The sequence below is a fragment of the Sceloporus occidentalis genome, unplaced genomic scaffold, assembly GCF_023333645.1.
Source record: "Sceloporus occidentalis isolate IW3139 unplaced genomic scaffold, rSceOcc1.0.p SCAF_1, whole genome shotgun sequence".
NCBI classification, from domain to species: domain Eukaryota; kingdom Metazoa; phylum Chordata; class Lepidosauria; order Squamata; family Phrynosomatidae; genus Sceloporus; species Sceloporus occidentalis.
The window spans coordinates 214,735,867-214,757,643 of record NW_028316981.1 but is presented as its reverse complement, the minus strand read 5'-3'; the positions used below and the strand labels follow the sequence as shown (position 1 = coordinate 214,757,643).

Genomic DNA, 21,777 nt, shown 5'->3' with positions numbered 1-21,777 from the left:
GTGAGGTAGACTAGGCCAAAAGATGTACTCCAAGCCCATGGAAAATCTTGCTTTTTCATTGCCTTTGTCTCTCTCCCCCCGCCCCCAGCCCCATGTAACAAATTGTCCCTTACAACAGCATTTTTATCTGCTCACACAGAACTGTTAAACCCTTGGCATTTTGAAACAACAGGCCACAAGCTAAATGTTAAAGATAGATGTGTCTTGAGCCAAGGTATTTTAACTGACCTGTTTGCTCACTGCTTTACTGCTCCACTGAACACATCACATTTATCTTGGTAACCTTCTAAACTAACCAGTAATAATTTTTCAAAAATATTTATTGTACATAATGAAAACTGAGTGCGTTGCTAAAGGTGAGTGCTGACAAACCTTCTGTCACTAGATGAGGTTGTAAGACCATCAAATGCCAACTTTCTATATGACAGAAAGGAATTAAGTACTCAAACAGATCTTGGAACACCTTTGAGACTAACTGAAAGACAATAATTGGTAGCATGAGTTTTTCATAGACTTCAGCCTACTTCCTCAGATGCATGAGAAAGAGATAAGTTGGTGACATGAGTTTTTGTAGACTTAAGCTTACTTCCTTAGGTGCATGAGAAAAAGAAAAGTTCGTAGCAGTCTGTCTCTTGTCTCTCCACCCCACCATAGGCATCTGAGGAAGTAGGCTCAAGTCTAGGAAAACTCGTGCTCCTAGTTTATCTCTTTCAGTTAGTCTCAAAGGTGCTTCAAGATTCCTTTGCATACTAATTTTCCAGACTAATATGGCTGTGTTTTTTAATTCTACCAGCAGGGAATTGAGTGTGTTAAACCCTGTTGGGTGATATAACTGAGATAGGGGAACAGTCTTCTTTTGCATTTACTCAAGAGGGCTGTTTTACACTGGATCCCCTACAGACTGGAGGAGGTTGCAGCTGTAACTGGTGTGCATACTTACCTAAAAAGGAACTGTACAAAGAAAGAATGTACAATGTTGAAGTTGAAGGCTTTCATGGCCAACATCTATAGGTTTTTTGTGGGTTTTTCGGGCTATGTGGCCATGTTCTAGTAGTTTATTCCTGATGTTGCACCAGAGAAGATGCCAGCCACAGATGCTGGCAAAATGTCAGGAATAAACTCTTCTAGAACATGGCCACATAGCCTGAAAAACCCACAAAAAACTAAAGAGTGTACAGTCAGCCCTCCATAGCCACAGATTCAACCATCCATGCTTCAAAATATTTTTTTAAAAAGTTCACATCCCAAAAAGTAAGCCTTGATTTTGCCATTTTATATAAGAGGCAACATTTTACAGTGTCATTGTATTTAATGGGACTTGAGTATCCATGGATTTTGGTATCTATGGGGAGTCCTGGAACAAAACTCCAAGAGATGTCAAGGGCCCACTGTACACAGTGACAGTAGCATTATCTCTTCTGTCTCTTAAACCACTATGTCCTCTGTTGGTACTACACATTTTGGCAGTGGAAAGGGAGTAGGGTTGTCATATCAACAACAATCCAGTGCCTGAGATATCAGGGCCAAACCTGAGCCCAAACAATGCGTCTTTCTGGTGTCCTGGAAGCAGGGCAAGCAAGGAATGGAAGCAAGGTGCTCATGAGTCAGCTGATTATGGGCAATGAGCCCAGAATTTGGATTAAGAACCTGGCTAACCAGACCACCCAGAAGAGATGGTAAAACCAAGTATTTTTCAACAGCTAAGCAAAATGCACCCAGTAAATACATCAGTTTCTACCATTCTTGCTAGGGCTTGTATCCCACACAGCCTTACCAAAGTACACATGACGCATGAAGAGTTTTTGCAAGCCCTGTACTGCATCTGGGGCTTGTTGAAGGCTCACTGTAAGCTCTCAGTGTTTATTCCTCTTATCCCTTCCAGGCCCTGCACCACTGCTGCTTGGGCTTGTATAAGAAGGCTCATGCGTTGCAGTGGAAGGAAGCACTTGGAGCAACATTGCTACAAATGGCACAGTGGGCGCAAGTGCATGCAGCCACCATCCTTCTCCTCATTCCCCTCCTCTCACTGCTGGCTTTTTGGTGCATCAGAAACAGTGGAAAGGGGCACGCTGGTTTTAAAACTACCTCGCATACAAAACCTGAATGTTCTCCTCCTCTAGTGTTGCTCATCCTGAAATCATCTCCCCACCTGGAGACCCAGCAATCCTCTGAGACTTCAGCTGGTACTCTAAGAAAAGGTGATTTTGGGAGATCACCTTAGGATCGCCGTAAGTCAGAAACAACTTGAAGGCACACAACAACAAGAAGGGAGAGATATTGACACTTTAGACTTTTTAGGTTGCTGGTCCTGTTAACAAAGTACAGTCGGCCCTCCACATTTGTAGCTTTGATTTTTGTTATTTTGATTATTCACAAGTGTCATTACTGTGTCCTCTCTAGGAATCTCTCAGCCCTCCAGTGCGACTCTTCCAGAATTTAACCAGGCTTAAGGACCTAGAGATTCCTAGAGAGAACACTTCTCTAGGCATTTGTACAGGCATTGGCAACCTGCGGCCTGCGGGCTGGATCCGGCCCGCCAATGCATTCCTGCTGGCCCCTGCGCAGTCCTGCCGCCGATTGCCCCCATTTTCGCGCCGCTCCAGCCACCATTTTGTTTTTCAAAATGGTGGCCGAAGTCTTGCGTGACCTCAGGATGGCAAAGGTCATGCAAGACTTCGGCCGCCATTTTGAAAAACAAAATGGCGGCGCCCATCTAGGAGGCCCGGTGCAGCCCCTAGAGCACTCCAACAGGGCTCCAGGGGCTGCAGTGGGCTCCACCTTGCCCTCCTCCTCCCCCTCCCTATGAATAGCAGAGCAGGGAAAGGAGGAGGAGGAAGAAGGAGGAGCCAGCTGGCCAGCAAGAGCAACAGCAAGCCAGAGAGAGGTTGGTTGCTTCATTAGGGGAGGGGGGTTAGCCTTCTATTCTGAATTGCATTTTAGTAGTTTCCATGCTAGTAACTGTTATTATTATTTACTTGCCCTTGGTGTTCTCTTTGCAAAAATTCCTCTCAGCTCCTTGTGCTTTTCTGGGTTGAGACAGTGGTGCATGCTTTCTCCCTTCTATTCTGAATTGCATATTAGTAGTTTCCATGCTAGTAACTGTTATTATTATTATTATTATTATTTACTTGCCCTTGGTGTTCTCTTTGCAAAAATTCCTCTCAGCTCCTTGTGTTTTTCTGGTTTGAGACAGTGTGCATGCTTTCTCCCTTCTATTCTGAATTGCATTTTAGTAGTTTCCATGCTAGTAACTGTTATTATTATTATTATTAATATCATCACTCCGGGGGCGGAGCATGCGGCCCCGCCCCTGGAGGGTGGAAGCTCCACCCCCAGCATGTGGCCCCACCCCCAGAGGGTGGAAGCTCCACCCCACTGCTCGGGCCCCCAGTTGTCTGAGGGACAGCAACCCGGCCCCTGGCTCAAAAAGGTTGCCTACCCCTGCATTTGTAGGTCCTCCACCACAATTCTATGGTCAGATTCCCACAGATGTTGACCACACAGTTGTGCCAGAGATTCCTAGAGAGATGTTCTCTGAGGATGAAAAACCTAGTGGTTTCTTACTTGCTGTTTTTCCACTTTCACAGGGGTCCTGAGCCCTTAACCCCAGCAAATGTGGAGGGCTCACTGTAGTTTGCTCATAATATTAACATCAGGCCAAATCAGGTTCAAAGGTTTCATATTACCTGCCAGTCTCCTGCCCAAAGAGAGCTCCGAGGGTACCCAACTCCAAATGGGTTGCTTGGTCACATTCCAGCCTGAACCAAGGGATGATGTGCCAGGTTCAATCCCCATAGTCAACCAAGATCACCTGGAGAAGTGTCACAAAGGAGGCTGATGCAGTGTTGGCAGACCATGCTAGCTTTTCAAGGGTCATGTTTTCAACTTTGGGGGGCAAAACCTGGTAGGCACAGGGGTTTTTTTTGTGTGTTTTTCGAGCTATGTGCCCCTGTCCTAGAAGAGTTTTTTCACGATGTTTCATGGAAGTGAGAGGGGTGTATATATAATGTGTGACCCTTGGTTGGGAGGAAGTGATTTACATCTTAATATGTGTGTTGATCTGTTGTTGAATGGCATGGCCTCAGAGTGTCTATTTAATTAGTGATCCATTGTCTGCTGGGAAATCCCCCTGACCCTGGGTAGTGTTCATTTTCATGTTTTGAGTTTTGATTTTGGTGTTTTTGAGGACTGGTAGCCAAACTTTGTTTACTTGAAGGGTTTTTTCCTTTCCTGTTGAATTTGTCAAGGTGTTTGTTCATTTCAGTGGCTTCCCTGTGCATCCTGACCCAATAATTGTTAGCATGGTCCATAATTTCAGTGTTTTCAAACAGCATTTTGTGCCCAGGATGGTTTACAACATGTTCTGCTATTGCTGATTTTTCTGGCTAGCCCAGTGTCTCTCATGTTCCTTGATTCATGTTTGAACACTGCGTTTGGTGGTCCCTACGTAAAACACATAAAAAGAGAATAAGGATTTTTAATTAAAATCTCACTTTGCTTTATTACTTTGCCTACTGATAAAAATAAATATAGGGATTCACCACCCCCCCCCCCTTGAAGTGCAACTGGAGGAAGAGAAGTGTGTGTGTGTAAGGTCTAAGAGTATTTCTGGTCCTGAAAACACTTTTTCCCCCCTGAATGTTTCCTAATGATTCCCAAACTTTGGCTTTCCAGGGGTTTTGGACTTCAGCTCCCAGAAGCCTTAGTCAGCTAGGCGAGCAGTAAGGAATTTTGGGAGCTGGAGTCCAAAATATCTGGAGGACCAAAGTTTGGTTTCCAGACACTGTAGGCCTACATTTTAAGTATACCAAAGCTGCTCACTCTGAAGCCTGTCTGTCTGCCTTGCTGACTCAAACCCAAATGGATTTCCTGTTATGCAAACTGGGGTCCTGCAAGACACAGTTCAAAAAGAAGTGAATTATTGCTGGGTTTTGGCTGCATCCATGAAAAAACTTAATAAGTGGCTTGGGCCATGGCCTTCCCCTGAGGCTGAGAGAGTGTCACTTGCCCAAACTCAGCCAGTGAGTTTCCATGGCCAAGCTGCCCTGGTCTCCAGAGTCACAGTCCAACACTCCAAAGGAAGTGGGCAACCAGGCTATAGCACTTCAACAGTGTAATATGGCCAGTCTCCAGTGGGGGGCACTGCTAGGTCATATTAAAGCCAAACCCAAGTAGCAGCAGAGCCTATTCCTCTGCCTGGGCTTTTCTTGGCAAAGTTTGTTCAGAGGAGGCTTGGGCCATGGCCTTCCCCTGAGGCTGAGAGAGTGTCACTTGCCCAAACTCAGCCAGTGAGTTTCCATGGCCAAGCTGCCCTGGTCTCCAGAGTCACAGTCCAACACTCAAACCACTATGCCACCTTGGCTCTTCTGGGAGTTATAGTTCCCTAAAGGTCATTTTCCCAAGCTCTAGACATTCTTAAAGGGACAAAGCCAGCTGTGCTGCCTGGGAGCTTCTGGGAATTATAGTCCCCGCCCACGCCCCCCCCCCCAAAACCCCTCATTTTCCCACACTCTGGACATTCCTCTTCCTGGGAGCTCTAGTTCCCTACCGCCTGGTCCCCCCAAAAAAGTCCCTTCTCCAAGCTCTGGACATCCCAGGAAGTCCTTTTGCACGCTCTGGATATGTCTCCTTTTGAGCGCTCTAGTTCTCCTCAAAAATCCCTTTCCCATGCTCTCCTTCTGTGAGCTCTGGTTCTCTTCCTGTGAGCTCCAGTTCTCCTCAAAAGCCCCTTTCCCACACTCTGGATATGGCTCCTCCTGTGAGCTCTGGTTCTCTTTCTGGGAGCTCTAGTTCTCCTCGAAAGCCCCTTTCGCGCTGGGAATTTATCTCCCCCTGTGAGCCCCGGTTCCCCTTGAGCTCCCCTTTCCCACGCTCTGGCCCTGTCTCCTCCTGTGAGCTCTAGTTCTCCTCCAAGGCCCCTTCCCCGCTCCCTGTCCATTCCTCTTTCTGAGAGCTCTAGTTCTCCTCTAACAGCGCTCCGGCCACTCCTCACAGGCGGGAGGAGGAGGAGGAGGAGGCCCTATCTTCCAGGGAGGGAGGGAGGGAGGGATCCGGGGGTGGGGTTTCTTCCCAGCTGGCGCTGCCTCCCTCTTGAAGCCCCTTCCTTCTGCTCCATTTCAGTCCTGTCCCTCAGGATGCTGTCCTCCTGCTCCGCGTGCCTCCCGTCGGGGCTCCTCTTGGCCCTGCTCCTCCTGGGCTTCTCGGACGGAGGGACCCCGCTGCCCCCTTCCCCTGCCTCCCCTGCCCTGCCCGGCTGCCCGCCTTGCCTGCCCTCCAGCTGCCCGCCCCTGCCCCCCAAGGGATGCCCCCTGGGCAAGGCCCGCGACGGCTGCGGCTGCTGCTGGCAGTGCTCCCGCGGGGAAGGCGAGGCCTGCGGCTTCTCCCCTGCCTCCTCCTCCTCCTCCTCCTCTTCTCCGGGGGGCTTCGGGCGCTGCGGGCCGGGCCTTGAATGCAGGCGGAGGCCCAAGAGCAGGGGCCCCGGGGTCTGCCTCTGCAAGAGCCGCTACCCGGTCTGCGGCACCGACGGAATCACCTACCCCAGCCCCTGCCAGCTCAGGGCGGCCAGCCTCAGCAGCGCTTCCGCCCAGGGCAGCAAGCTCCAGCAGAGGAACAAGGGCCCCTGCGAACAAGGTAAGGCGAGGAGAGGGAATCCCCTAGGCTTTCCGATGGGCAAGCATTCCCCAATGGTCCCCTATGGGCAAGCATTCCCCAATGGCCCCCGATGGCCAAGCATTCCCCAATGGTCCCCTATGGGCAAGCATTCCCCAATGGCCCCCGATGGCCAAGCATTCCCCAATGGCCCCCGATGGCCAAGCATTCCCCAATGGTCCCCAATGGTCCCCTATGGGCAAGCATTCCCCAATGGCCCCCGATGGCCAAGCATTCCCCAATGGCCCCCGATGGCCAAGCATTCCCCAATGGTCCCCAATGGTCCCCGATGGGCAAGCATTCCCCAATGGCCCCCGATGGCCAAGCATTCCCCAATGGCCCCCGATGGTCCCCGATGGCCAAGCATTCCCCAATGGTCCCCGATGGCCAAGCATTCCCCAATGGCCCCCGATGGCCAAGCATTCCCCAATGGTCCCCAATGGTCCCCGATGGCCAAGCATTCCCCAATGGTCCCCGATGGCCAAGCATTCCCCAATGGCCCCCGATGGCCAAGCATTCCCCGATGGCCAAGCATTCCCCGATGGCCCCCGATGGCCAAGCATTCCCCAATGGTCCCCGATGGGCAAGCATTCCCCAATGGCCCCCGATGGCCAAGCATTCCCCAATGGTCCCCAATGGTCCCCGATGGGCAAGCATTCCCCAATGGCCCCCGATGGCCAAGCATTCCCCAATGGTCCCCAATGGTCCCCGATGGCCAAGCATTCCCCAATGGTCCCCGATGGCCAAGCATTCCCCAATGGCCCCCGATGGCCAAGCATTCCCCGATGGCCAAGCATTCCCCGATGGCCCCCGATGGCCAAGCATTCCCCAATGGTCCCCTATGGGCAAGCATTCCCCAATGGCCCCCGATGGCCAAGCATTCCCCAATGGCCCCCGATGGCCAAGCATTCCTCAATGGCCCCCTGTGGGCAAGCATTCCCCAATGGTCCCCTGTGGGCAAGCATTCCCCAATGGTCCCCGATGGCCAAGCATTCCCCAATGGTCCCTGATGGCCAAGCATTCCCCATGGTCTCCGATGGGCAAGCATTCCCCAATGGTCCCCTATGGGCAAGCATTCCCCAATGGTCCCCGATGGCCAAGCATTCCCCAATGGTCCCCTGTGGGCAAGCATTCCCCAATGGTCCCCGATGGCCAAGCATTCCCCAATGGTCCCCGATGGGCAAGCATTCCCCAGTGGCCCCCGATGGCCAAGCATTCCCCAATGGCCCCCGATGGCCAAGCATTCCCCAATGGCCCCCGATGGCCAAGCATTCCCCAATGGCCCCCGATGGCCAAGCATTCCCCAATGGCCCCCGATGGCCAAGCGTTCCCCAATGGCCCCCGATGGCCAAGCATTCCCCAATGGCCCCCGATGGCCAAGCATTCCCCAATGGCCCCCGATGGCCAAGCATTCCCCAATGGCCCCCGATGGCCAAGCATTCCTCAATGGCCCCCGATGGCCAAGCATTCCCCAATGGCCCCCGATGGCCAAGCATTCCCCAATGGCCAAGCATTCCCCAATGGCCCCCGATGGCCAAGCATTCCCCAATGGTCCCCGATGGCCAAGCATTCCCCGATGGCCAAGCATTCCCCGATGGCCCCCGATGGCCAAGCATTCCCCAATGGTCCCCTATGGGCAAGCATTCCCCAATGGCCCCCGATGGCCAAGCATTCCCCAATGGCCCCCGATGGCCAAGCATTCCTCAATGGCCCCCTGTGGGCAAGCATTCCCCAATGGTCCCCTGTGGGCAAGCATTCCCCAATGGTCCCCGATGGCCAAGCATTCCCCAATGGTCCCTGATGGCCAAGCATTCCCCATGGTCCCCGATGGGCAAGCATTCCCCAATGGTCCCCTATGGGCAAGCATTCCCCAATGGTCCCCGATGGCCAAGCATTCCCCAATGGTCCCCTGTGGGCAAGCATTCCCCAATGGTCCCCGATGGCCAAGCATTCCCCAATGGTCCCCGATGGGCAAGCATTCCCCAGTGGCCCCCGATGGCCAAGCATTCCCCAATGGCCCCCGATGGCCAAGCATTCCCCAATGGCCCCCGATGGCCAAGCATTCCCCAATGGCCCCCGATGGCCAAGCATTCCCCAATGGCCCCCGATGGCCAAGCGTTCCCCAATGGCCCCCGATGGCCAAGCATTCCCCAATGGCCCCCGATGGCCAAGCATTCCTCAATGGCCCCCGATGGCCAAGCATTCCCCAATGGCCCCCGATGGCCAAGCATTCCCCAATGGCCAAGCATTCCCCAATGGCCCCCGATGGCCAAGCATTCCCCAATGGTCCCCGATGGCCAAGCATTCCCCAATGGTCCCCGATGGCCAAGCATTCCCCAATGGTCCCCGATGGGCAAGCATTCCCCAATTTTCCCCGGTGGCCAAGCATTCCCCAATGGTCCCCTGTGGGCAAGCATTCCCCAATGGCCCCCGATGGGCAAGCATTCCCCAATGGTCCCCGATGGGCAAGCATTCCCCAATGGTCCCCGGTGGCCAAGCATTCCCCAATGGTCCCCTGTGGGCAAGCATTCCCCAATGGCCCCCGATGGTCCCCGATGGGCAAGCATTCCCCAATGGTCCCCGATGGCCAAGCATTCCCCAATGGCCCCCGATGGCCAAGCATTCCCCAATGGTCCCCGATGGCCCCCGATGGGCAAGCATTCCCCAATGGCCCCCGATGGGCAAGCATTCCCCAATGGCCCCCGATGGCCAAGCATTCCCCAATGGCCCCCGATGGGCAAGCATTCCCCAATGGCCCCCGATGGCCAAGCATTCCCCAATGGCCCCCGATGGGCAAGCATTCCCCAATGGCCCCCGATGGCCAAGCATTCCCCAGTGGTCCCCGATGGCCCCCGATGGGCAAGCAGTCCCCAATGGCCCCTCATGGGCAAGCATTCCCCAATGACCCCTGATGGCCATGCATTCCCCAATGGTCCCCGATGGCCAAGCATTCCCCAATGGTCCCTGATGGCCAAGCATTCTGCAATGGTCCCCAATGGTCCCCGATGGCCAAGCATTCCCCAATGGTCCCCTGTGGGCAAGCATTCCCCAATGGTCCCCGATGGCCAAGCATTCCCCAATGGTCCCCGATGGGCAAGCATTCCCCAATGGTCCCCTATGGGCAAGCATTCCCCAATGGTCCCCTATGGGCAAGCATTCCCCAATTATTGCGTATGTGCAAGTATGATTTCCCTATGGGCAAGTACTGTCATCTGTTTTCATATGTCCTACTGAAATGGTGAAGGGTCTGGAAACCATGCCTTGTAATGAATGACTAAGGGAGCTGGGGATGTTCAGTCTGGAGAAGAGAAGGTTAAGAGGTGATATGATAGCCCTGTTTAAGTATTTGAATGGTGACATATTGAGGATGGAGCAAGCTTGTTTTCTGCTGCTCCAGAGAACAGGACCCAGAACAATGGATGCAAGCTATAAGCCATAAAGCTCTCTGAGGAGAGACCCAAGCAGCTGGGGATGTTCAGTCTGGAGAAGAGAAGGTTAAGAGGTAATATGACAGCCCTTTTTAAATGTTTGAAGTGATGTCATATTGAGGAGGGAGCAAGCTTGTTTTCTGCTGCTCCAGAGACTAGGACCTGTAACAATGAATGGAAACTAGAGGATCCACCTCAACATTAAGGAGGAACTTCCTGACAGTGAGAGCTGTTTGACAATGGAACACACTCCCTCGAGTTCTTGTTATTGCTGTTGCTGTTGTGGTTAGGTTTCATCAAGTCCTTTTCAACTTAAGGCTACCCTCATTGTTAGAATTCAAAGACCTAGCCCTGTTCATCTGTAAAAATCAATCTGCCAATTCAAATAGAATTGTAGAGTTGGAAGAGATCCCAAGGGCCATCCAGTCCAACCCCCTGCCATGCAGGAACTACCAATCAAAGCATCACTGACAGATGACTATCCAGCCTCTGTTTAAAGGCCTGCAAGGAAGGAGACTCCACTACTCTTTGAGGAAGGAGTATGTTCCACTGTCAAACAGCCCTTACTGTCAGGAAGATTCTCCTAATGTTGAGGTGGAATCTCTTTTCCTGGAGCTTGCATGCATTGCTCCTTGTCCTGTTCTCTGGAGCAGCAAAAAACAAGCTTGCTCCCTCCTCAATATGACATCCCTTCAAATATTTAAACAGGGCTATCATATCACCTTTTAACCTTCTCTTCTCTAGACTAAACATACCCAGCTCCTTAAATCATTCCTCATAGGGCATGGTTTCCAGACCCTTCACCATTTTAGTCGGCAGCACCTTTAGAGACTAACTGGAAAGCTGGGAGCATGAGCTTTCCTAGACTTGACCCTATTTCCTCAGAGGCATGAGAAAGAAGTTGGTAGCAGGAGCTTTGGTAGACTTAAGCCTTCTTCCTCAGGTGCATTTGATGGAGTGGAAAGCCTGGGCTAGACGTACATAGCTACATCCTTATATTGTGTGTGAGAATGTCTACAGAAATGCAAAACTGTGTGGAGTTTTAGTGTGGCAATGAGGTGACAAGTTCAGTTTTAATGATGGCGATTGGAGGACATGGCAAGGATGTTGCCAAAAGCCAAGGATGGTTGGTTGTTGTGGTTGTTAACTGCCCCTGAGTCAACCTCAACTCATGGCGATCCTGTGGATGAATGGACAAAAAGTTTAGGGGGGATAAACATAGAACACTCAACAATTTTATTAAGAAATGTGTTGCACTCATGCTACAAAGGTATTTTTTAAAAAAGATTTGCAAAGTGAAGAGTATATAATATACTGAATACAAAAAGGCTTGTTCTGGCCTGTGAGCCACGCCCTAACACACACAAGGCTAAAGTAACCAGTCAGTACTGGGCTGGGAAACTGCAAACCCCATGAGAAGGTACAGTTGGCACTTCTTATACACGGATTTTTTATACACGGATTCAAGCATACATGGTTTGAAAATGTTCCAAAAAAGTATAAATTTACCTTGATTTTCCATTTTTTATTAGGGACACCATTTTGCTATGTCATTATATTTAATGGGATTTGAGCATACACGGATTTTGTTATCCACGGGGGATCTTGGAACCAAGCCCCAGTATATAACAAGGGTCTACTGTATTAAGCACACGAAATACCAGTGCACAATAAAGACCAAATTAAGAGAGATAACACAGTGTGCCCATTACAGTTAAAAGATACAAAACATAGACCAAATGCGTTTCGACTGAAGCGTCTTCCTCAGTGGTCATATAAAACTAATATAACAGCCTTGTAAGGTATCTCATATGGTATATGGGGACATCCCGTCGCTGTAGGTAAGTTGTTGGTCCTCATAGACCATATATCATGCCTAGGACTAGGATGTCCCATGTGGGACATCCTAGTCCTAGGCATGATATATGGTCTATGAGGACCAACAACTTACCTACAGCGACGGGATGTCCCCATATACCATATGAGATACCTTACAAGGCTGTTATATTAGTTTTATATGACCACTGAGGAAGACGCTTCAGTCGAAACGCGTTTGGTCTATGTTTTGTATCTTTTAACTGTAATGGGCACACTGTGTTATCCCTCTTAATTTGGTCTTTATTGTGCACTGGTATTTCGTGTGCTTAATACCTTCTCATGGAATTTGCAGTTTCCCAGCCCAGTACTGACTGGTTACTTTAGCCTTGTGTGTGTTAGGGCGTGGCTCACAGGCCAGAACAAGCCTTTTTGTATTCAGTATATTATATACTCTTCACTTTGCAAATCTTTTTAAAAAAATACCTTTGTAGCATTTGAGTGCAACACACTGTCTTAATAAAATTGTTGAGTGTTCTATGTTTATCCCCCCTAAACTTTTTGTCCATTCATCCGTTTGTTCTAGTTTAGGGCATCACCTCCCAGTTTTCCCCCCCTGATCCTGTGGATGAGACATCTCCAAGCTCCCTTGTCCTGGACTGCCCACCTCAGTTCTTACAGGCTCAGGCCCATGTCCCCCCCTGATCAAGTCTAACCATCTGGTGTGTGTTCTTCTTCTCTTTCTACTGCCCTCCACCTTCCCCAACATCATTGCTTTTTTTTTTATCATTAGTCATGTCTTCTCATAATGTGGCCAAAGTACGACAGCCTCAGTCTAGTGATCTTGGTTTCCAGGAAGAGTTATCGTTGGATCTGTTCTGGAACCCATTAGTTCTTGGCTGCCCACAGTATTCAGAGCATTCTTCTCCAGCACCACATCTCAAATGAGTTGATTTTCTTTCTATCATCTTTCTTCATTTCCAGCTCTGTGCAGCATGAAGGAAAATATGGTGGCTTTGACAATCCTCACTTTAGTGTACGGAGTGGTATCTTTGCACTTTAGGATCTTGTCCAGTTCCTTCATAGCTGCCTTTCTCAGTCCTATTCTTCTTCTAATTTCTTGTCTGCAGTCTCCGTTCTGGACAATATTTGATCCAAGGTATTGTTGAGCATTACACCTGCCTTGGCACTTTCCTCCTTAACCTTTTTCAATAATTGCTCAAGGTCCTTGTTGGTTTCTGCTGGTAGTATTGTGTTGTCTGCATATCTTAGTTGTTGAAGTTCCTTCCGCTTGTCTTCACTCTTCCTGCCTCTGAGGATAAGCCTACTCTCCTTACAATATTTTTTGCCTACAGGTTGGATAGATAGCATGATAGTATGCAACCTTGCCTGACCCCTTTTCCGAATGGGAAAAGATGGCGATTGGGAATGGGAACTAGCCCGAAAAACCCACAGAAAACTAGGGAACTATTCTGTTTTTCTGTATGCTGTTCTGATGGCAGCCTCTTGTGCTGAGTACAGATTCCTCATCAGGACAATCAGATATTGTGGCACTCCCATTCCTCTAAGCGCAAGCCATAGCTTTTTGTGATCCATGCAGTCAAAGGTTTTCCCGTAGTCAATAAAGCACATGCATATTTTCTTCTGGAAATCCCTGGTGCACTCTACTATCCATCGTATGTTTGCAGTGTGATTCCCTAGTGCCTCTTCCTTTTCTGAATCCCGCTTGCACCTCTGGGATTGCTTGCTCCATATATATATATATATATATATAAGGGAGTCTTTGTTGCATAATTTTGAGCATGACTTTGCTTGCATGGGAGATTAGAGCAATGGTTCTGTACTTACTGCAATCTTTTGTGTCTTCTTATTGTGGGTGGGAATGTATATTGATTGCTTCCAGTCTTTTTTTTTCCTTATTAGTTGGCAGATTTTGATTAGAACTATACTTGAATCTGTCTCTGTGGATTGTAGCAGTTATATTGGTATGTCACCTGTTCATGGTGATTTATTCTTCCCAATTGCTTTGAGTGCGGCTTTCACTGGAGCAGGAGGCTGCATCCAGTACCTGTTGGCATGAGACTAATATCCCACAGTGCTCCAGAAGAATATTGGAGCAGCATTACAGGAAGTTAAAACTGCACCAAAGATTGGAATGTTCACAATCTGTTAAACATTCTTGAGACAAAAATCTAATCTGTTTGAATTAACAGTTGGTGGGGGGAACTTTTTCATGTGTTAAGTTGTTTTGAATTAATGGTTGCTGTTAGTTGTAAATCATAAGATTGGCAGCGAAAAATGGTGTGTAATATTTTGGTTGATACAGCCGTAGATGCTGGCGAAACGCCAGGAAGAAAATCTTCTAGAACATGGCCACATAGCCCGAAAAACCCACAAAAAACCTTGGTTGCTACAGATGACACCTTTGGTTGTTTGCTGCTTTTATGGTAGTCTCCCCCAGTTTGGCACTTCCCAGAGGCACGAAAATCCCACCATTCAATTCCTGGCAGTGATCTCTGCAACTGTTTCTTTAAAAACAAACACTCAGTTCTCCTTAAATGTACATGGGCAAGTTTCAGCAATTCATTGGGCCTGAATAACACACACTGCTGAGAGCTGCTTTTCTTGCATTATGAATTTAGACCTAAATTTAGATCATAGAATCGTAGAGTTGGAAGAGATCACAAGGGTCATCCAGTCCAATTGAACACCCTTTGTGTTTGGCCTTTTATCTAACTAGTAAAATTCCAGCCATTGAGGTGCACAGAGAAATGGTGTTGTCAGTGGCTACTCCTCAGCACTGAGAGGTTTCAAGATTTGTTGATGCCCACACTTGTGGGGTTTTTTGGTGGCCAGGGACAGGTAGAGTATATTTTGTTGCCTGCCTTGAGCCTTTGGGGTGGGGGGGCAGGTTTTGCTGTAAATCAACATCCCAGTTCTGTGCAAACATCAGATGGATTTAATCCCATTCAGCTAAAGGAATTCGGGACCCTCTAAGTTGTATATAAAGGTTGTGTATTCCAGCAGGACTGAAACATGGAACTCAAGATAGGTTGTACAAGGCTGTTGTGGTCTTCTAGCTCAAGTTAAGGTGTGATTTGCTGATCATGGGAAGAGCAAGATACTCACCAATAGGGCAACATTGTGTGGCAGAACTAAGAGGTTTTAATCAATGTTAAGTACATGTTAAATAATGTTAATTCATGTTAAGAACAGATCAAACCAGAAATCTCTCTGGAAGCCAAGATGACCAGACTAAGGATGTCATACTTCGGCCACATCTTGAATCATTAGAAAAGACAATAATGCTAGGAAAGTAGAAGGCAGCAGAAAGAGAAGAAGACCTTGTAGCAACCTCACACCAGATGGATAGACTCAGTCAATGAGGTCACTGACCTGAATTTGCAGGACCTAAGCAGAGCAGTGGAGGACAGGGGATCTTGGAGATCTCTCATCCACAGGGTTGCTGTGAGCTGGGATCGAGTCAAGGGCAGTTAACAACAAAGCTGATCATGGGAGGAGAGCAGTGTACTCCCTGATATGCCAACTTTGCATGGCAGAACTGAAAGGTTTTAATCAATCTTAAGTACATGAAAGAATGTCCTTGCTTGGCCAGACCAAAAAAAAAAGGTCTTGCAATCCAGTCGTCTTCCTGATGTGCTTAAATATTGTTAAACATAGTGGAGATCCATTTTTAACATGAAAATGGACACCTAGGTAGTAGAAGGCACTTTTGCCTGCTGCTTTTTTCCTCACAAAAAAGTCCTTCTCCCCAAGCACTTTTCCCCCAGCTATGCACACTTCTGGGTTCAGCTGGAAAGGAAAAAGTTTGAAGAGAGGGGATGATGGGGTAGAAGGGAGTTGCAGGGCAGAGTAGGTTGATGGCAGCTGTGCTCTCTTTTGCCACTGTATCCCTGTTGATTCTGGCCATCAGCCTTCTCCAACTTGCTGCTAGACTACAAGTCTCAGCTAATTGGGGATGATGGGATGCGTCATTTCCCACATCTGGAAGGCACTAGGTTAGGGAAGGCTTCACATTTGAGCTGGATTCCACTTACTATGCTACTAGAACAGTTTGATATAGTAGTTTGAGCATTGAACTACAACTCTGGAGACCAGGGTTTGAATCTACATTTCACCATGGAAACCAACTGGGAGAACTTAGGCAAGTCACACTCTCTCAGCCTCAGAGAAGAGCAAAGGCAAGCCTCCTGAACAAATCTTGCCAAGAAAACCCTGTGCCAGGTTCATAGTAGGGTTGCCACAAGACCCAAATGACTTGAGTGCACACAAAAGCAACAATAACAAAGTCTGCATTAAATGACCAATATGGCACCATTGTTTCTAGTGCAGACCTCGGTGCAGCAGTGAAAGTGAATGGGTAAGGTTTGATACTAAGTACAGGCATAAACCCTAAGCTTTACAGATTTAAATGTCAAACTGTCCTGAAAACTCTATAAAGGCAGGGTGGTAAGTCTGTTTAAAGGGACAGCTGATGTGGAAATCCTGCCATCTGCCCTGGGTGCGACTTTATTCCTTCATTTCAGATCTGTGGAGACATGCTGCAGTTACTCTGTGGTGGGTGAAAGGTGCAAAGATTGTAGAGATATCTTGCCTGATTAAATAATAGTTCATGTCTGTTTTTCCAAAAGAGAACATGGTCATAGATAGGAGGAAACTGAGATAAAGTGTTGGGATGGAGGAGAAGTGGAGCTACAAGGCCACCCATTCTTGTAACATTTTTTCCTTACTTAACTTAGAAATACACTCTCATTGAACATGTATGTTTGCACATGTCTGTATCATGGTGCATAGATTCATCCTATGTGAATGTTTTAATCCTTTTTAAAGTCCTCTAAGCTAGTGGACATCACCACTTCTTGTGGAGATGAATTGCCTAATTAAGTCAAAAGTTGTGAGAAAAAGTATTTCATTTTGTCTGTGTTGAATTCTAGTTGTTCCAGATCTAAAACGTCAAAATAGTTGATGTTCTTCCCATGAATTGGCACTAATGAGGCTAGAAGCAAAGAGAAAACAATTCAGTTGGCAAAATACACATAATACTAGGGGGTTAAGAATGATCTGGGAGTCCAAGTAGACCACAAGTTGAACATGAGTCAACAGTGTGATGTGACAGCTAACAAGGCCAATGTGATTTTAGGCTGCATCAATAGAAGTATAGTGTCTAGATGAAGGGAAGTAATAGTGCCACTCTATTCTGTTTTGGTCAGGCCTCAAACTGGAACACTGTGTCCAGTTCTGGGCACCACAGTTCAAAAAGGATATTGACAAGCTGGAGCATGTCCAAAGGAGGGTGACCAAAATAGTGAAGGGTCTGGAAGCCATGCCCTGTGAGAGAGACATAGGGAGCTAGGAATGTTTACCCTGGAGAAGAGATGGTTATGAGGTGATATGATAGCCCTGTTTAAATATTGGAAGGAGTGTCATACTGAAGATGGAGTAAATTTGTTTTCTGATGCTCCAGAGACTAAGGGGTCATTCCCACTTACCTATAAAGCGGGTCATGATCCGAATTTGGGGTTCATCGTTCCCACTGAAGCTCGAATTTAATCTCCATTACCCCTCATTCGTTCCCACAGCATCTCAAATTAGAATTGAATTAAAATGTTTAAACCGGATTATCAGCCTATAATTCGGTTTTAAAAAATAGTAGTTTATAACGTGAGTTACTTTTGAAAGCAGGTACGATTTGCTGTATCCAAATGGGAACGAAAGGGTGTCTGATTTGGGAACCTGGAGATGGGAGGAGCAGCACTCAAGGGCCTGGCCTGGGGGTGTCACCCCCTTTGGTCTCTTTCTGCATTGCCAGCACCATTTTCTTCAATTCGCATAGACTTTCCCTTGGTGGATTGCAACCTCTCCTCTGCTCCACATTCATAGACCGGTGTGTGAGGAGAGCCATTGAACACCATTTTAAACTTTTTTTTTCTTTTTTCACCTCTGCCTGAGTGCCTGAGCAGCAGATGGGCTTTGCAGTACATCCTTGCTTGATCACCCCTCAGACAGCCCAGGGAGCAATGGGGGAGGCAAAGCGATTTTTGGGAAAGGAGGCTCCTTCCAAAGGAACTATGGGATGGGCTTTGCAGGACATCCCTGCTTGATCACCCCCTAGACAGCCCAGTGAGCAATGGGGAAGGCAAAGTGATTTTGGGGAATGGAGAGCCTGGACGTCCAGGGATCTGAGGGGGGATCGAGCCTTATCTTCTCTCTTCCCCAAAGATTCGCTCCCCAATAATGAAGCCCGCTGCCTTCTCCTCCTTGATCCGATTTGCCAAGCCTCCTTCTAGTCTGGGGAGACACAACAGAAGAGCCTTGAATGCAGCCAATTTTCATTGGCTGCCCTAAAAATAAAAAAAACCCTAGACTTGTGACGTCTGAAGCCTATGCGCTTGATTGACAGCTTGTGGACACAAATGGGAACGGGGAGCAAGTTAATCCGCTTTAAAATAAAGTGATTTAAAATAAATGGGAACGAAAACAGGGTCTAAATGAATCGAGGTAATTTGCCCCTTTTGGTAATGGAAACGATGGAAAAAAATCAAATTATTACCAGAACATAATCCGAATCAGAATCGCTCCAATATAATCTGTTTTATCTGCCAAGTTGGAACGCCCCCTAAGACCCGGAGCAACAGTAAGTACTATTCAACAGTGGCACACACTCCCTTGGAGTGTAGTGGAGTTTCCTTCTTTGGACGTCTTTAAACAGAGACTGGATGCTTGATGGTGTGACCCTGCATGGTAGAATAGGGTTGGACTACTTGGCCCTTGGGGTCTCTTCCAGATCTAATAATAATAATAATAATAATAATAATAATAATAATAATAGGTGTTATTTATATCCCATGCCTTCCAGAAAGGATCTAGGCGGATTAGAATAAATCACATAAAACAATACGTAACACATACATAGCTAAAATTACATAATCCCCTTATCCCCTTATCTAAATAACAATATAAAATGACAATACTATAAAATACAATTAAAATTAATTAAAATAAACCTAATTAAGGTGAGACGACTTGGGGCAATCAAGGGCAGTCCATATCAATATAGTGATTCTATGATTCTGTGAATGCTTCCACATGGTACAAAATTCCTCAGCATCATCACACAGCACAAGGCAACAGCATTGTCACCATGGTTTGTTTCTTCTTCACTGTTTGATGAAGCCACAGAAAAAGATACACATCTTCACTTAAACCATCACTGTTACACTGAGAAGGGAGTGAAGTTGTTCCTTAATATGTAAGTTACAATTGTAATACAGTGCCTTGGTTATTGTGAAAAGCAACTAAATTATAGCTAGTTAGTTCCAAGCTCTGCTTTTAGCAATTGCAGTCCTAACAACCTTGCTTGAACGTGAATCCTATTGTAATCCCCAGGTCATAGGCTGCAGCCCTTAACACATCAGTGAGTACGTTCCATTGCATGTTTTGCTTGCTATTCAGCAAGTGTATTTTACTTACTATTCAGCAAGTATCCTTAGAAATGTGCTATTAACCTTCAAGTAAAAATAGTTACCATCAGCACTGGAAGGGAGAGGGGCGTTCAGATTTGAAAAGAGGCTGCCGGTTGAAAAGAGGAGAAAGAAGTAGAGGAAAGTACTGAGTGTCCTTTGGTGCTGGAGAATACTGAGTGTGTATATATTTTATTTGGGATGGCCAGATAGCCCAGGCAGTATGTCCCAAACAATAAGCATCTTTCCCACCATTTTATCAGCTTATTCTGAACTTCACATCTTGCACACAAAGCCATAGCACAACATTAATAATGATAATTTTTATTAATTTTATTTATATCCCACCTTTCTCCTGATATAGGGACTCAAGGTATTGTTTTTTTGAAAGAGTTGTCTGGCTGGATCCTTTGCAGTGGAAGGATTCTGGGTGTGGGTGTGTGTTTGCGTCTCTGGGTGTGTGGGTGTAAACCATCCACAGATTGGGGCAGATACATTCTGTGCCCTGAAGCCATGAAGTCAGACAAAGGACTTCTTTTTAGACATAATTTACACGAACTTTTGAAACCTCTGTTGCTGTGCAGATTTTCCACAGGAAGTGTAACAAATGGGAATTAGAATGTGCAGAGCCTCTTTCAAAAAGCAAGATAAGTCGTTTGCTTTATTCACAATCAGTTCTTTGGCATGCTTTAATTCTGAAAAGGAGACCACAGTGGAGATATGTCATGCCACTGATCTCCCAGAAAATAGTGTTTCAGTCTGACCATCCATTAAATTTTAATATTTTCTAGAGATACTGCTCATTAAAGGTTAGTTAGTTTGTGATCTCTCCTTTAATCAGCTTAAATAAAATTGCATTTTACCAGTTGTTGTTGTTATGTGCTTTTAAGTTATTTCCAGCTTATGATGACCCTAAGGCTATCATGGATTTTTCTTGGCAAGATTTGTTCAGAGAGGGTTTGACATTGCTATCCCCTGAGGCTGAGAGAGTGCGACTTGCCCAAGTTCACCCACTGGGTTTCATAGCCAAGCTGAGAATCAAATCTTGGTCTCCAAATTCATAGTCCATCACACAAACCAACACACTTTGCCATGCTGGCTCACATTTTACCAGTATCTATAAATGACTTTGTGAAATAATGAAGGAATTGCAAGTGATTTTATCTCTTTATCCATGTCACAAGTGAAAACTGCTCTGTATTATTGCAAGGAAAGGCCATCCTTGGATCACCGCTGAACATTAGGCTAGGACCTAAACACAATTGCTAATCCAAACCACAATAGATCAGTTGAAGCTGTGCGATTTACATATGTGTAAATTTACCATTTGGCAGTTAATGCACTGTGTCTTTTTTAGTTGGAACTAGGTGGCCTAAAGAAAGCTCATCCCCAACAACCTGGTTGGCTAGTTGCGGCCAACGGGCATCTTCTGATGCGGTCAAACAAAGACAAAGAGACAAAGGCACACGCCAGCCTCCAAAGGTGCAAGTAGACTAACGCTTGCATGCTGCAACATCAGAATCATGCAAGATTCTGCAGATAGTGGACGTCCTGAGTGTCGTTCTGCCCTAATAGCCCATGAACTGTCACGACTTAACATCGACATCGCTGCTCTTAGTGAAGTTCGTCTCCACGAGGAAGGCAGCCTTAAAGAACATGGTGCCGGCTACACACTCTACTGGTCTGGCAAACCCAAAACTGAAAAACATCTTTCAGGTGTAGGCTTTATGATCAAAAACTCCATTGCCTCCAAACTCGAAACCTTGCCAACAGGACACTCTGATCGCATTATCTCCTTACGCCTCCCACATGTTGTTCTCTTCAGTATATATGCCCCAACTATGCAAGCCGACCCTGTGGAGAAAGACAAATTCTACTCAGACTTACGCCACCTTATACAAAAAGTCCCTGCAGAAGACAAAATCATTATCCTTGGCAACTTCAATGCCAGAGTAGGAAAGAACTTCAAAGCCTGGAAAGGTGCTTTAGGCAAGCATGGTGTTGGAAACTGTAATGATAACGGATGCCTCCTGCTAGAGTTTTGTGCAGAACAGCAGCTGACTATTACAAACACAATTTTTCAACAGAAAGATAGCCTGAAGACAACCTGGATGCATCCCCGATCCAAACACTGGCACCTCATTGACTATATCCTAGTGCGCCAGAGAAATATTTGCAATGTCCGTCATACCCAAGTGATACCCAGTGCAGAATGTCAAACAGATCATCGCCTCGTAAGATGCAAACTAAATCTTCATTTTCAGTTCAAACCTAAGAGGGGTGGCATCCTAAAGAGGAGACTCCAAGTCAACAATCTTCAACAAGCTGCCATAAGAGACAACTTCCAGGCAAATTTGCAAACAAAACTTGAAGACCATCCTGTAGACTCTTCTCCTACAGTGCTT

The 21,777-nt window shown here is 47.1% G+C and overlaps 1 protein-coding gene across 1 annotated transcript in view; it reads left to right on the top strand.

Annotated features, from left to right (window-relative positions):
* The first annotated feature begins 6,095 nt into the window (after positions 1–6,095).
* The window catches only part of IGFBP7 (insulin like growth factor binding protein 7), a 53,635-nt gene continuing 37,953 nt past the window's right edge, over positions 6,096–21,777 (top strand). The window contains exon 1 of the mRNA XM_089488862.1: positions 6,096–6,630. Within this exon, the coding sequence (XP_089344988.1) occupies positions 6,135–6,630 (496 nt within the window). The 5' untranslated portion in view covers positions 6,096–6,134. The remainder of the gene's footprint in view (positions 6,631–21,777) is intronic.